Source organism: Narcine bancroftii, chromosome 2, assembly GCF_036971445.1.
Source record: "Narcine bancroftii isolate sNarBan1 chromosome 2, sNarBan1.hap1, whole genome shotgun sequence".
In the NCBI taxonomy this organism is placed as follows: Eukaryota; Metazoa; Chordata; class Chondrichthyes; order Torpediniformes; family Narcinidae; genus Narcine; species Narcine bancroftii.
The window spans coordinates 171,128,569-171,142,770 of record NC_091470.1 but is presented as its reverse complement, the minus strand read 5'-3'; the positions used below and the strand labels follow the sequence as shown (position 1 = coordinate 171,142,770).

At 38.8% G+C, this 14,202-nt stretch overlaps 1 protein-coding gene and 1 long non-coding RNA gene across 22 annotated transcripts in view; one reads left to right on the top strand and one right to left on the bottom strand.

Annotated features, from left to right (window-relative positions):
- eif4g3b (eukaryotic translation initiation factor 4 gamma, 3b) overlaps window positions 1-14,202 on the top strand; it is a 346,564-nt gene that overhangs the window by 297,069 nt on the left and 35,293 nt on the right. For all 20 annotated transcript variants that reach the window (XM_069919086.1, XM_069919084.1, XM_069919085.1 and 17 more), the window contains 3 exons: window positions 7,270-7,363; window positions 11,166-11,256; window positions 13,518-13,714. In XM_069919086.1, the coding sequence (XP_069775187.1) occupies window positions 7,270-7,363; window positions 11,166-11,256; window positions 13,518-13,714 (382 nt within the window). The remainder of the gene's footprint in view (window positions 1-7,269; window positions 7,364-11,165; window positions 11,257-13,517; window positions 13,715-14,202) is intronic.
- LOC138754603 (uncharacterized) overlaps window positions 1-14,202 on the bottom strand; it is a 54,877-nt gene that overhangs the window by 24,883 nt on the left and 15,792 nt on the right. For both annotated transcript variants that reach the window (XR_011351850.1, XR_011351851.1), the window contains exon 4: window positions 3,446-3,536. This is a non-coding gene — a long non-coding RNA (uncharacterized lncRNA). The remainder of the gene's footprint in view (window positions 1-3,445; window positions 3,537-14,202) is intronic.

Here is a 14,202-nt window from a genome sequence, read left to right as displayed (position 1 = left end):
TGTAATTACCGATCCGGCGGGAAGTATCTTATAGTAAATTGTCAAATATTTTTTGAAGAATGGACTTTATTGAATATTTAAAATTTAAGACAATCAGAAATTTATACAGGATACTTTTTTTAAATTTAGTGAATGTAAATGAAAATGTTTTAGTGGATGGTCATTTTAATTTTGGATAAGTAATGGATAAGTCTTCAAGACATATAGTGTATTCAAAGGCAGCTAAAACATTGTTATTTTTAAGGAAAGATTTGAATTTAATTGATATATGGAGAAGAATGCATCCTAAGGAAAGGGATTATTCTTTTTATTCTATCAGATTTGATACGTATGCTAGAATTGATTTTTTTTTCCTTGCATTCTGCTCAAAATCAATCAAGAGTGATTGGTCTGGATTATAAACCTAGATTATTATCTGACTATTCTCCTCTTTTAATTATGTTGGAATTTGCAGAAAAACAACATTTAGTTTATAGATGGAGATTGAATTCATTATTATTGAAGAGATTTTTGTTTATTTATAAGACAACATATTCAATTGTTTTGTGAAACTAATTTAAATTAAATTTAAATAATATGTTTATTATTTGGGATACATTGAAAGCTTATTTAAGAGATCAAATTATGTTATTCTTCAAAACTTAAAAAAGAATATATGAAAGATATAGACAAATTGGAAAAGGAAATAACTTTATTGGAAAAAGACATTCAAAAATCATCCTCTGAGGATAAATATAGAATTTTAGCAAATAAAAAATTACAGTGTAATACAATGTTAACATTATAGAACAGAGAAAATAACATTACGATCTAAGTAGAAATATTAAGAGTTATGGGAAAGTTTTAGCTTGGCAATTAAAAGCAGAACAACCTTCTAGAATAATTAATGCTATACAATGGGATAATGATGAAGTGACATATAAGACATAAAGAATTAATGATGTATTTAAGGAATTTTACAAGAAGTTATATACATCCAATTCACTACAAGATGATGAGGCTATAGATAATTATTTCTCCTATTTAACATTACCATCTTTGACTCAAGAAAGTTTAGATCGATTAGAGCAGGGGTGTCAAACTCAAATTCACGGAGGGCCAAAATTAAAAACTTGGACTAAGTCGAGGGCCGAACTAAATATTTATTGAATATTTTCAACAACATCTGCATGTTTTCTCTCCTTTCAACATATGTAATGTTAAACTTTTTCTTATTAAAATAAATGTTTAATAATAGTTTTGGATAAACTCTTTCCAGAAGCATTAACAAATGAGAAATAAAATATTCAATAAATAAAATTTCTCTATAGAGGATTTGTCAAATGTTGCTATTGTGCTATCGAAAAGTAAAATCTGAGGGCTATTGAGAATGTGGGAGAATAACATGATTCCTGAAACAATCAAATGAGTGACTGATTGTGGGCATGAACTCTAGCAGGGTTATTTGCCATGCCCTTTTTCCATTGGTACAGATATCCTTTGATTTACACACTTTTCAAGTTTTATGCCTAATGAGCTTGTATCCAGGTGCAGGACCATTTTTAACCAGGAATATATTTATCACTGTGACATGAAACTATTAGAAGATCGTTTTATCCTGAGATTAAAGTTCATAATACTTACTCAGTCCTGTGTGCGGGAGGGTGGAGCTTGCGGGCGATCGAGTTGGACAACGACAGTGCGGGGGCATCGGCTCTCGCTGCAGGGTGGCATCTCGGCGGATCAGCGGCCCCGTCACCGTGAGTCGCGGGTCGGCCTGCGGCAGGGAGGGGGAGTGGGCAACGGTCCTGGCGAGGTCAGGCCCCCACTGAGTTTCTGCCGGACCCCCCTTGACCTGCTGAGTTTCTCTCGGACCCCCCTTGACCTGCTGAGTTTCTCCCGGACCCCCCTTGACCTGCTGAGTTTTTCCCGGAACCCCTCCTCTTGACCTTCTGAGTTTCTCCCGGACCCCTCCCCCTTGACCTGCTGAGTTTCTCTCGGACCCCCCTTTGACCTGCTGAGTTTCTCCCGGATCCCCCTTTGACCTGCTGAGTTTCTCCCGGGCCCCCTTTGACCTGCTGAGTTTCTCCCTTCTGGTGTTTTTACAAGAACCACAGACTTTCGCTCATACATTGATGAGGGGGATCAAGGGCCAAACATTGTCAGGTACCTCTCTGCTGGATAAAGGATACGGTTTAACCCGCTGAGTTTCTCCAGTGTTGGGTTTTCACGAGGTAGAGTCAAAGGGCCGAAGGGCCTGTTTCTGATCTGTAATGTTCTACGGACCCTGCTCTTCTTTCCGTGCCGGTGTCCCAGGACCTTTCCAGGGCAGTCTCCACGCTCAGGACCGCGCTGGGATCCCGGTCAGTGGTGGAGGAGCAGGTGAGCGCGGCTAATCCCAATCCAGCCCACGCCACTCCCAAGATGGCGGGGGGGGTTCCACCCTACCTGCCCGACCAGCCTCACTCTCCACGTGTACTCCGGGCACCTGCCTCTGGTCCGGTGGGAAGGCGCAGGGTGGCCGGCGCCCCCATCTTCCCTCCAGCGTCCCGACTCCATCTGCAGCTCCAAAAAACGCTGTGCCACTGGGGTTCCGGGCGCTGGGAAGCGGCCTTGGCTTCCCCTGACACCGGCCAGGCCGCGCTGCGGTGGGGGGGTGGGCGGGGGAATACGACAGCGTGTTTATAAAACCAACAACCACTACTTTTGAAGGACCAGGATTTTTCTCTCTCTCTCACCCTGGGACACAGCGGTTACTGTGCATGCGCTATACTGGCGCGGCGGCCAGCGGGCTACCTCTAATACATTTTTGATATGATCTTGCGGGCCAAATATAATTATATCGCGGGCCAAATTTGGCCAGAGTTTGACATGTGTGGATTAGAGAGACCTTATACTGAGCAAGAGATTTACGATGCACTTACCAGTTTAAATAATAATAAATCTCTGGGTGAAGATGGGTTTTTAGATGAATTTTATAAAGAGTTTAAAGATTTGTTATTTTCAATTGAGGGCTTATTTGAGAGAGAAATTTGTGTAAAAAGGTTATAACAAATACTATTAATGTACGATTTAGATTACTTCATTATAATTTTTTACATCAGTTTACAGAAATTGAGTAGATGAAGATCAGATTTATCAGATCTATGTTTTAGATGTGGATTTTGTTCCACTAACCTGAGCTGGGTTAAAACTATATCTGAAAGGCAAGAAAATCTATTTTGTTATAACAGTTATGGTCTACAGTTTAATTATGGGGCAGAGTCAAACCTAGTTCTTTATCAACCTGACATTTAAAAATTGCTTTTGAAGAACTTAACCAACACATAAGTGCATAGCTTGAAGTATATTCCATGTACAGTAAAACCCCAAGTTTCTTGGCATCTTTGGGAGATTGTTAGATGCCGGATAAGTGAATTTTCCAGTTGCTTGAGGCACACCAATTTTAAGCTTCCACATTTTTTACCTATTTATTTTCCACAATTTTTTTTGCCATTTGCTTGAGGCTGCTGGTTGCTTGAATTCCAGATAACAGGGCTTCTACTGTAGTTACAACTCTGTAGAAGAAAAGGAATTCACTTAAAACTTCACTTGTTTCAAGAACATTTATAGCAAACTCTTCCTCCTCTACAAATTCCAAATGTAAATGGAAATTAAAGATTCTATTACTCCATGTAGTTGAAAAAATTTTTTTCAAAGAAGAAAACTGCTCATAAATTCTTCATATCTCAGGTGCAACTCAACTCATTAATTGCTGAGATGTTCTTGTTGGATCTGTTAATTGGCATGGCATTCGTCTAGTGGCATGTTATTTAATGAGAGGTTCCTATTGTAAATCTATTAATTGAGGAGATATTCTTGCATTTTAGTGATTTGTTGCTCTGGAATATTGGTGGAATCTGATTAATGGTTGTTCCATTTATAGAATGGCTTAATTGATTTGAGATTCCCTTAATTGACAGGTATCATACAAAAAATGACAAACAGGAAATATTGAAAATATTCATATCAGGCAACAGCTGTATGAGCAGAAATAAGTTTATGTTTTAGACCCTTCATCAGAACTGGAAACGTGAGAAAGCAATTTAGTTTCAAGATTTCCGAGAGGGTGGGAATGGATTGGATGAATAAAGCAAAGGGACTATCTCAGAAGCAGATTTCAGGGTTACCCAGGTGATACCAATGTTTATGGAACTTGCAAGTGATCCCAGGAATCCCAGTCAGCCTTTAAAGCATCTAGTGTGAAAGGAAAATCAGTTCAAAGCCGGTTGGTGTCAGATGACATCATCTCACGCAGGGGATTGACGGCCTAGACTCCTAGTACAATCACTGGCATCTGCAGATGCCAGTGTGAAACAGTTAATGCATTGTGGGATTGTAATGACCCAAGTTTTTCCGTGAGTGCAGGAGCGTGAAGATATAAACTGCCATAGGAAAGATGCAGCGGGGGAGAGAGAGGGAGGAAATAAATAGTAATAGTGGACAATTTTTAAACAGCGTGGAAAAATTGATAGTGCTCTAGCGCACGATTTATAAAGACTGGAGAAAAAGGAATAGTGGACCTGATTTCCTAGAATGCCATGAAGCAGAGAAACCCCTCCATGAATGCTCCATGCATGCAGCTGGGCATACAGCCCTTTCTCTGTCGCATGGAATTCTGGGAGGGCAGGTCCACCATCACTTATTTCCCCCACATTATTTATAAATTGTACGTGATAGCACTACCACCTTTCCTAGGCTCTATAAATTGTGTGCTATAGCACTACCAACTTTCTCACTCTGCCTAAAAATTGTCCGCTATTGCAAGCACTTTCACGCGCTCCCTTTTAAAGGTTTATATAGTTCGGCACAACAACAACAACAGGGGCCGAAGGGCTCATACTGTGCTGTACATAAAGTTTAATTATGTTATAATTAGGCGTGATTAATTTTGTTCAAATATAAGATCATAATACATCGATCAGGATTTAGGGCAGGTCCATCATTTCTTGATGCATCATGACGTCACCAGAAGAAGGTAGAATAGTCCTAGCCCCGGGCACGGGGTTGGCTCGAGCGAGCATGGAAGTGTTCAGTGTTCCAGTTAGGAGTGGTCAAGTGTGAAAAGCCAAATCCACATTCCTAACCCAGGACACTGTAAAACCAATATAGTGGGATGCAAGTGTGAAAGGGGCTATAGATTAATAGACAGTTGGAGAGAATGTCTGCTTCAGATTGAAGGAGTCTTTAGATCCTTGATTGGTAGGAAAGGATAAGTAGGAGAACATTTGTCACTTCTCTTGTGGTTGCATGACAACTTGTGCGAAGAGGAGGGGTTGATAAAGATTGGAGAATGGACAAAGGAATCCTGAAGGAAATAATCCCTTTGGAATGTTGAAGGGAAGGATGCCTTCTGGTGAAATCTCATTGAAGTTGTAAAGAGCTTCCATTAAATATTGAACCTGATGAAATGGAAGGGGATGACTATGTAAACACACTCCTTGATTAGCTGGGAAATGGGGTAAAATTTGAGGTGTGGGAAATTGGTAGGACGAGATTGAGGGCTCAGTCAATTATGGTGGAGGGAAACTCATAGTTGAGATAAAGGAACACATTTTAGAGATGCCTATGGAAAAACCTCAGCATCGGAACAAATATTGATCGTTCAGCTGTCCTTCAGGATGGGGAAAGAACAATGCAGAAAGGGAAGCGAGATGGGACCTGTGAAAATGGGAGTATGATGGAAAATGGCTGCAAAAGTAACGTATTTTTCGAGTTCTGAATGTTGGTATCAATATAGTTCTCAGGGCATATGTGTCTCCCTTTCTGTTTTTCTTCTGTCTGTGATTTAATGTGAAAAACAAGTTATTTTAATACAGATTTGATGAAATGTCTTTAACTTAGAAATGTTCGTTTGATTTCTCTTTTCACTGCAGCATAGTCTGCCGAATGTTTCCAACATTTTCTGTTTAGATTTTCAGGATCTGAATCTTTGCAACAAAAAAAAATTAGCTTGCAACTGCATCAGGTATTTGGGATTGCCTATTGGTTTTTTGCCAATGGTATAGAGTGTAAAAGTGGGGATGTTTTTGCTATAATTTGAAAAGGAGCTGGGGAGACCACAGCTGGACTGGACCAATATTTAAGATTGATATATATGCATTCCAAGCAGAGGAACCTCACTTTATTGATTCCAGGGGAAGAAGAGTTGAGATACATAGAAGAGTCAGGATATTCATTGGTGTTCAGAAGAATAAGATGCAATTTTATTGAAGTGCATAAGATTGAGGATGATTGACAGGGTGGATACTAGGAAGATTTTTTCTGGGACATAATTTGAGAATAATAGGTAGTCCATTCAAGACAAATGACAGCAAAGAATGTATTACTGGGGATAGTGAATATTTGGAATTATTTACCCCAGAGAGTTGGGGATGTAGAATCATTAAGCACAGATGGGGAGGAGATGGTTATTTGAAGTCCAATGAACTCACTGGGTGTAAGAAACTGATGTTGAGGCCAAGCAAGACTGGATGAGCTGTGATCTGACTGAATGATCGAGAAGGCACACAAGGTAATTTGGCTAACCACTCTACTGTTGTACAGGTATTCTTAATTCGGGATTCCTGTTGTGGGGTTGATGAAGTTAAGCAATGTTGCTGTTATGCAAGATGTGAATTGACTGGAGTTGCTCATTATGGGATCTGTGAAATGTTGGTTGTCATTTATGGGATTTGTTACTTAATGGACATTTGTGCTGTCAGATGAGTTAATTGAGAGATTCTGCTCTTAGACTTGATGGGAATCAGCTCTTGTGTTATCTGTGGATTAATGAGTTTGTGCTATGGCTTGAATTGAATGTGAATTTTCTTCCTCTTAATTTTACCTTGAAAGTTCATTACATTGCATTTATAAACTGTGGGGCTAAGCTTTCCCCTGCCCATGCCTGTGTTCTTTCATGCAAAAGCCATTTTTGTCCATTTTGAATATCCCATCTCAGACCTCATTTCACAATACAGCAGCTATTGAAATAAATTGATCTATATTGTTTAGACTTGTATCAGGTAAGTTCTCTGAACAACTGGATATCGACAACATCTCTTTTTACAATATAAATTACCTTTTTTTTGGAAGTAACAGTTTTCCTTTGTTACAATATCAACTGTATAAAGAATAAACAATGCACAAGTTTTTAAAATGTCAAATTCAGCAACAGGAAAAGTTATATTTTAGCCTGATCTGTATAAATAGTAATGGGGTCATATTTGTCAAAATTTCTTAATTATCCTTTTGCCTCATTCTGTCCTCTAGCCTGCCACAGATGATAAAATACAGCTCGGTCCAGGGTGCCGATTAGGCAGCTGGGGGAAGGGCAGCAGTGGAGGAGTGAAAACGAATGAATCTGGTAAGTGAAATTGTGCCATCTTCTCAATGTGAAAGTTATTTGTAATTATTTTCAAAATATCACTGAAGACTAAAATATTTTTGTACATGCCTGCCTAATCTCTGTCACACAGCTGTGGTGAAGATATTAATGGTTCCAATTTTTTTTGGAAATGCATTGATTATTAAAGAGCTTAAAAATAAGTTTGCCGCCTCTGAACAAATGACCTTATCATTAACCTTTGCAAGTGCTGCCTCTCTGAAAATGTACTTATTTCACTTAACAAGCCATGAACTAACAATTCTGAAAATAACCTCATTGTCAATCACGAACCACTGCTGTCTTCAGTGTTTTGACAATCTGGCATTTGAACCAATTGCAAAAGTTTACATGTTAACCTAAAGGTTACATAACCAAAGGTTACATAAACAAAGGTTACATAACCAAAGGTTACATAACCTAAAGGTTACATGTTAACCTCAAGGTTACATAACCAAAAGTTACATGTTAACCTCAAGGTTACATAACCAAAGGTTACATGTTAACCTAAAGGTTACATAACCAAAGGTTACATAAACAAAGGTTACATGTTAACCTAAAGGTTACATAACCTAAAGGTTACATGTTAACCTAAAGGTTAGATAACCAAAGGTTACATGTTAACCTAAAGGTTACATAACCAAAGGTTACATGTTAACCTCAAGGTTACATAACCAAAGGTTACATAACCAAAGGTTACATAAACAAAGGTTACATAACCAAAGGTTACATAACCAAAAGTTACATGTTAACCTCAAGGTTACATAACCAAAGGTTACATGTTAACCTAAAGGTTACATAACCAAAGGTTACATAAACAAAGGTTACATGTTAACCTAAAGGTTACATAACCTAAAGGTTACATGTTAACCTAAAGGTTAGATAACCAAAGGTTACATGTTAACCTAAAGGTTACATAACCAAAGGTTACATGTTAACCTCAAGGTTACATAACCAAAGGTTACATAACCAAAGGTTACATAAGCAAAGGTTACATAACCTAAAGGTTACATGTTAACCTAAAGGTTACATAACCTAAAGGTTACATGTTAACCTAAAGGTTAGATAACCAAAGGTTACATGTTGACCTAAAGTCAACAATTTAAGGATAAAGACTATTTTATTTTTGTGAAAGTTTTTCTGGACAATGTTTATTTGAAATTCCCTACTAGAAATGGGTTTATTAAAACAAATTCAATGAATAGAAATAGTTTTTAGGCATATTTCCTATTAATTTCTAACATTACAATGGTTAAGTTGCCTCATTTTGCCCCAAAATTAACCACTCACAGTTCATCATAATTTCATTTACTGCTTACATGATCACTCTGCAAGATACCTTCCTGCATTTGATGTACGGTGAACCTTACTGACTTTTAATCTCAAGGCGCATTTTTATTCCAATAAAATTATTCCAAAGTATGCCTCTCCCCCATCACTCTGCCAAGGCTTGATAGTCTGTGATTTTTGACAAAGGTAAATTATTCCTCTTTATCCTTCTCCACAGCCTTTGATGCAAATAACTACCGTTCTCCTCCAAAGACTTGTCATTGCCCAGATGGAGAGAAGGCATGTTTGTGGTTTAATTGATTAAATAGCAGACACTCATTTGGAATAACTATTAATTTTCCTGTTCTATTAATTCTGGAGCCCCAGGCCGAAGATCTCATCTTGGCATATCTTAATTAGTAGCAGAATCAATTTCCATATAATTCATTCATTGAATTGTCAGATTCCATATTTGGCATCCAGTAAACTACAGCAGCAAAATGACTCAGAAGACACAATTTAAAATCCCACCATTTCAGTTTGGGAAGCTCCATTCAATTAATGAATGAAATCCATGTCTGTAATAACTATAATGAGTTTATTAGAAAAACACAGCTAGTTCAGCAATGGTTTAGGGTTCTGAAAATCTGCCACATAGTGACAACAGATCCACGGCAATATAACTGCCTCTTGGCTATCCTTATAAAGAACCTATTAAGTAAATTGAGCCTGCCAAAAAAATGAACTATAAATGGTCACCTTTCCAGTGAACCTCAAAGCTTAGAATTAATGAATAAACGGAAGCACTCGATGAACTGAATTCTCCTATTTAATTTGGGACGGCTGAAGTCCTGTCCACCAACCCCAACGGTCTTTTTCATTTTGACCCCAAAATGAATTTAAGAGGCATGTGTAGATTATTTATTTCCATCTCCGAAACATCGGCCAGCACTGCTGATATGTTTGTTACCTCTAGTTCCAATTCAGAATTTATTGTCATGAACATGTCAGGAAATTTGTTGTATTGTAGAACCATTACTAGTGCAAAAATTGTGATTAATTACATTTTTTTAAATCAATAAATTAGTGCAAAAGAAGAGATATGGTGAGGTAGTGTCTGTGGTTCTTTGTCCATTCATAAATCTGATGGCAGAGGGAAAGAAGCTGTTTTGTACCATTGGTTGTTCATCTTCAGGCTCCTGTACCTCCTTCCTGATGGTAGTGAAAAGAGGGCATGACTGGGGAGTGGGGGTCCTTGAGGATAGAGGCTGCTTTCTTGAGACATCACCTCTTGCAGATGTCCTTAATGGAGTGAAGACTAATGCCCATGATGGGACTGGCTGAGTTCACAACTCTCTGTCCTGTGCATTTGGCACCTCCATACCAGACTGGGATGCAATGAGTCAGACTGTACGTGGAGCCATGGTACATCTGTAGAAATTTGCAAAACTCTTTGGTGACATAACAAATCTCTTCAAACTCCAAATGAAGTATAGTTGCTGGCGAGCCTTCTTCATGATTGCATCAATATGAAGGCCCCAGGATAGATTTTCAGAGATGTTGACACCCAAGAATTTGAATTTCTTTATCCTTTCCACTGCTGACCCCGTGAAAAGGACTGATTTGTGTTCTCCTGGTTTCCCCTTCCAGAACTCCATAATCAGTTCCTTGGTTTTGCTAACATTGAGTGCAAAGTTGTTGTTGTGACACCACTCATCTAGCTAGTTGATCTATCTCATTTCTGTTCACTTCCTCAATCTGGCTGTCTTGAAGTGTGTGTCTTCTCTATCTGTCTTTCAAAACTCCACAATCCAAGTTCTAACTCTCACCTGTCTTTGTGCTTGCTAACCCCGGGTTAAACTGCTTCAAACTGAAAATTCTTATCCTTTTGTTGTTAAATCCCTCCCTGGCCTCAACCCTCCGTGTTCCTCTAAATTAAGTAATGCCTCCAGATACCTGCTCGTCCAATTCTTGTCTCGTGAGTACCCTCAATTTTACTTGCTCCATCTTTGGCAATCATGCCTTCAACTGCTTGGCCCTCGAGCTCTCACATCTTTTTTCCGTTAGTGCTACAGGTTTGCCCCCTGTTACTTTAAGATGCTTTGTAAAATCTTTGACCAAGCACTCGATTATTTACCCTAATGTGCCCTTCTGTGATTTGGTATCAGATTTTGTTTCATATTGCTTTTGTTTGATATATTTTAACACAATCCAAGTCGATGTAAATGCAACATTTCAGGAGGTGTCACCTTTTGTAGTGTTTAATGTTGGTCTTGCTCCAGTGGACAATCAACTGATGTCCCTATAAGGAGCTAGTGTTCCAGGTTTTGCCACCAGTATTTTCTGCTCAGCCAATCAGATTTGTTGCTAATTTATCTCATTTGGTGTTTTACAAACTGATTGCCATGTGTGTGGTTGCACTAGATCTGCATTTCTGTATATTTTTGTTCTTGAAAGCCTGATGGTTACCTTTATTTTATGTTCCGATAACACACCACTCAATGTTTTATTTCAGATTCACCACGAACAACAAGTTTAAATAGATTTTGTGTGCTACAGCAATCTGCCCCGCCTTCTGATTCAGATGCACGCAGGATGACACCCAGGTGAGTGCTACTGAAACTTAAGAAGCCATACTACATCTTTCTTTCAACAGCTTGGTGTCTCTAGAGAAGTACTGGAAAAACTGAGCAGGTGAGGCAGTGTCATGTTGCGGGTTGATGTTTCCGAACTTCGGAAAGTTAAAAGGAAACAAGTTTTAAGTTGCAGAGATAAAGAAGGAGGAAGAGGAGAACATAAAGGTTGTGATAGGGTGAAGATTGTGAGGAAAGGCATGTGAGTGCAGGTTGAGAATGTAGGGGGGTAGCTGAAGTAAAAGGCCTGGTGGATGAGGCATAATTTATATGAAGTGGAATCATTCCATGAAATTATCAGAGGGGAAAAACTGGAAATGCTGATTTGCTGAAATAGTAGAGTCCAATATTTGAGTGCTCATAAAGCAGAGCTGCTCAAGCTTGGTTTGAGTTTGATGGAATATTGTTAAGAGTGGTTAGAGTGGAATGGAACATTTCAAACCCAATACGCATGGCATATCCTGCAATCACCCCGTAAAAATGCCTTTTAGATATACAGCACAGTAACAGGCTATTTCAGCCACCCAATTGCACCCAAATGACCTACATCCCAGTATGTTTTCAACAGTGGGGGGGAAACCAGAGCACCCAGAAAAAACCCATGCAGATACACCAGTCCCAATCACTGGTGCTGAATCAGCGTTGCACTGACCGCTGCGCTAACTGTGCCACATCCTCAAAGTGTGGATGCCGGAGAAGCTGGAGTATTTTTCCCTGGAGCATTCGACGCTGTGCGGTATTCTTGGCGTTTATAAAAACACGAGGGCTTGGTTAAAGTGAATAGTCACACTCTTTTTCTGGGGTAGGGGGTCTAAAAGTAGAGGGTATAGGTTTAAGATGAGAGTGGAAAGACTTAAGGGGGTCCTGAGGGGCAATATTTTCCACACAAATGTTGGTGGGTGAATGAAATGAGCTGCCAGATGAAGTGGTAAAGATGTGTAAAATTACAATGTTCAAAATTAATCTCGGCAGATACCTGGATGGAAACAGATAAATGGGACTAGATTAGACAGGCATCTTGATTAGCAAGGCCAAACTAGGCCAAGAAGTCATGGATTCTTTGACTACTAGATTAGATTATTTCAAATACAATAGAAACAGAAGTGAGGATAATTATGCTTCATTTAATCAAATCTTGAAACTAATAAAATCCAAGACCATTGCTTAGTGAATCAACAGCAACATGCGTAAAGTAAAATCAAGGACTCTTACTTGTGCACTTTATTGATTTTCTTTTTGTTCTCTCTGTATTGCACAATCAGTTTATTCATATTTGTTATCTGTTGACATGGGTACGTTGTGTACAGTTTTTTTGCACAACCAATAAGTGCTCATTCTGCCTCGCCTAAAGAATAAAAGAATCGCAGGGCTGTATGTGATGTCATGTATGTTCTCTGACAATAAAGCTGAGTGATGTGAAGTGAAGAGCATAATTGTTGTATGGTAAACAATCTGGTCTCTGAAATTCATTGCTGTTAATTTCATCATTGCAACCTTCATTGATTTGCCTCCTGTTTTAAATTGATGAATTTTTACTGTCTTACTTTTGTTCACTCTCAAAGATATGTTTAATGGTAGCAAAATGGCTCTGGTTATTAAAGGGGGAAAATATGATAACATGGCGGTTGAGAATCAGCCGTGTTAGTTGATCTGGAATTGAAGACAAGCCAGATAGGATACGATGGCAATTAATATAGTTCTAACAATTCATTGTTGTGTCAATACATGCAGTCAGTTAAGAGTTTAGTTTTAGAATTTGTAAATAATAATGAAGTTTTTATTTTCACTTTTCATACAGACAACTGTTAATGAAATCACAATTTATTCAGGCACTTTGAGATTCATGAATTGTGTCTTCCTGCCTTTTTTTTATTTTATGTATAATCTGTAACTTCAATAGGAGCAAGACGGTTGTGTAGTGGTTAGAGCAACACTGTTTCAGTGATGGTGATCGGGACCGGGGTTCGAATCCTGTGCTGTCTTAAAGGAATTTGTATGTTCTCCCGTGTCTGTGTGAGTCTCCTCCGGATGCTCGATTTACTCCCACTGTTCAAAAACGTATCTGGCATTATAGGTTAATTGGATGTATCTGGGTGACACGGGCTCGTGATCCAAAATGGCCTGTTACCATGTTGTATGTCTAAATTTAAATTTAATTTATTTTTTAAAATATAAAAACTAAATTCCCATCTTCTCTTCCTTTTTTTCCCCCTCAATCTCATTTTCTCTTGTAGTCGAAGCAGTACGGGTAGAGAAAAGAATGATAAACCAGGTCGGCCAGCCATTACACGGGGGAGCAGTAATAAGGAGCTCCTTGATGATCGAACAAGAGAAGAGGAGAGGAGAGAAGCCCTTGAAATTGTACAACAAGCCACAAGTACCTCTGAGGAAAAGAGTACAGAGGGAGAGAGGAACCGAACTAAGGAAAATGGTAATTTGTAATTCCCATAGCTTGCATACTGACTGGTTTGAGCTTTAAGCCAACGTGAAGCTGGAGCTTTAAATTTGCTCCATTAGGAAATCAGAATTAGAAATAGGCATGGGAAAACTAAACTTAAACAGGAAAGGCATCAGATGCTGAGATTGTAGTGCTGGAAAAATTAGCAGGTCATGCTAGTGAGCTCACTAGCATCACCACTGTCTATCATTGGTGGGCTGTCAGGAGATTCTCTTGCCCGCTGTCGGTCCCAGTACTGGTTATTGTTGTGTTGAGAAATTGTCAGGTCCATGAGAGACGAGTCTGGACAATTAAACGTTACTATTATTAACACACAACAATTAATAGAAGAGCGTGGGAAAATTGTAATGGGAGTAAAACACATGCGCACAATTTATGAAAGAGTGTGGAAAAATTTACTACACCCACCTAATGAAACAGTGAGTCTAGTAGAGGATACATCACTATTTCACCACCAGCTA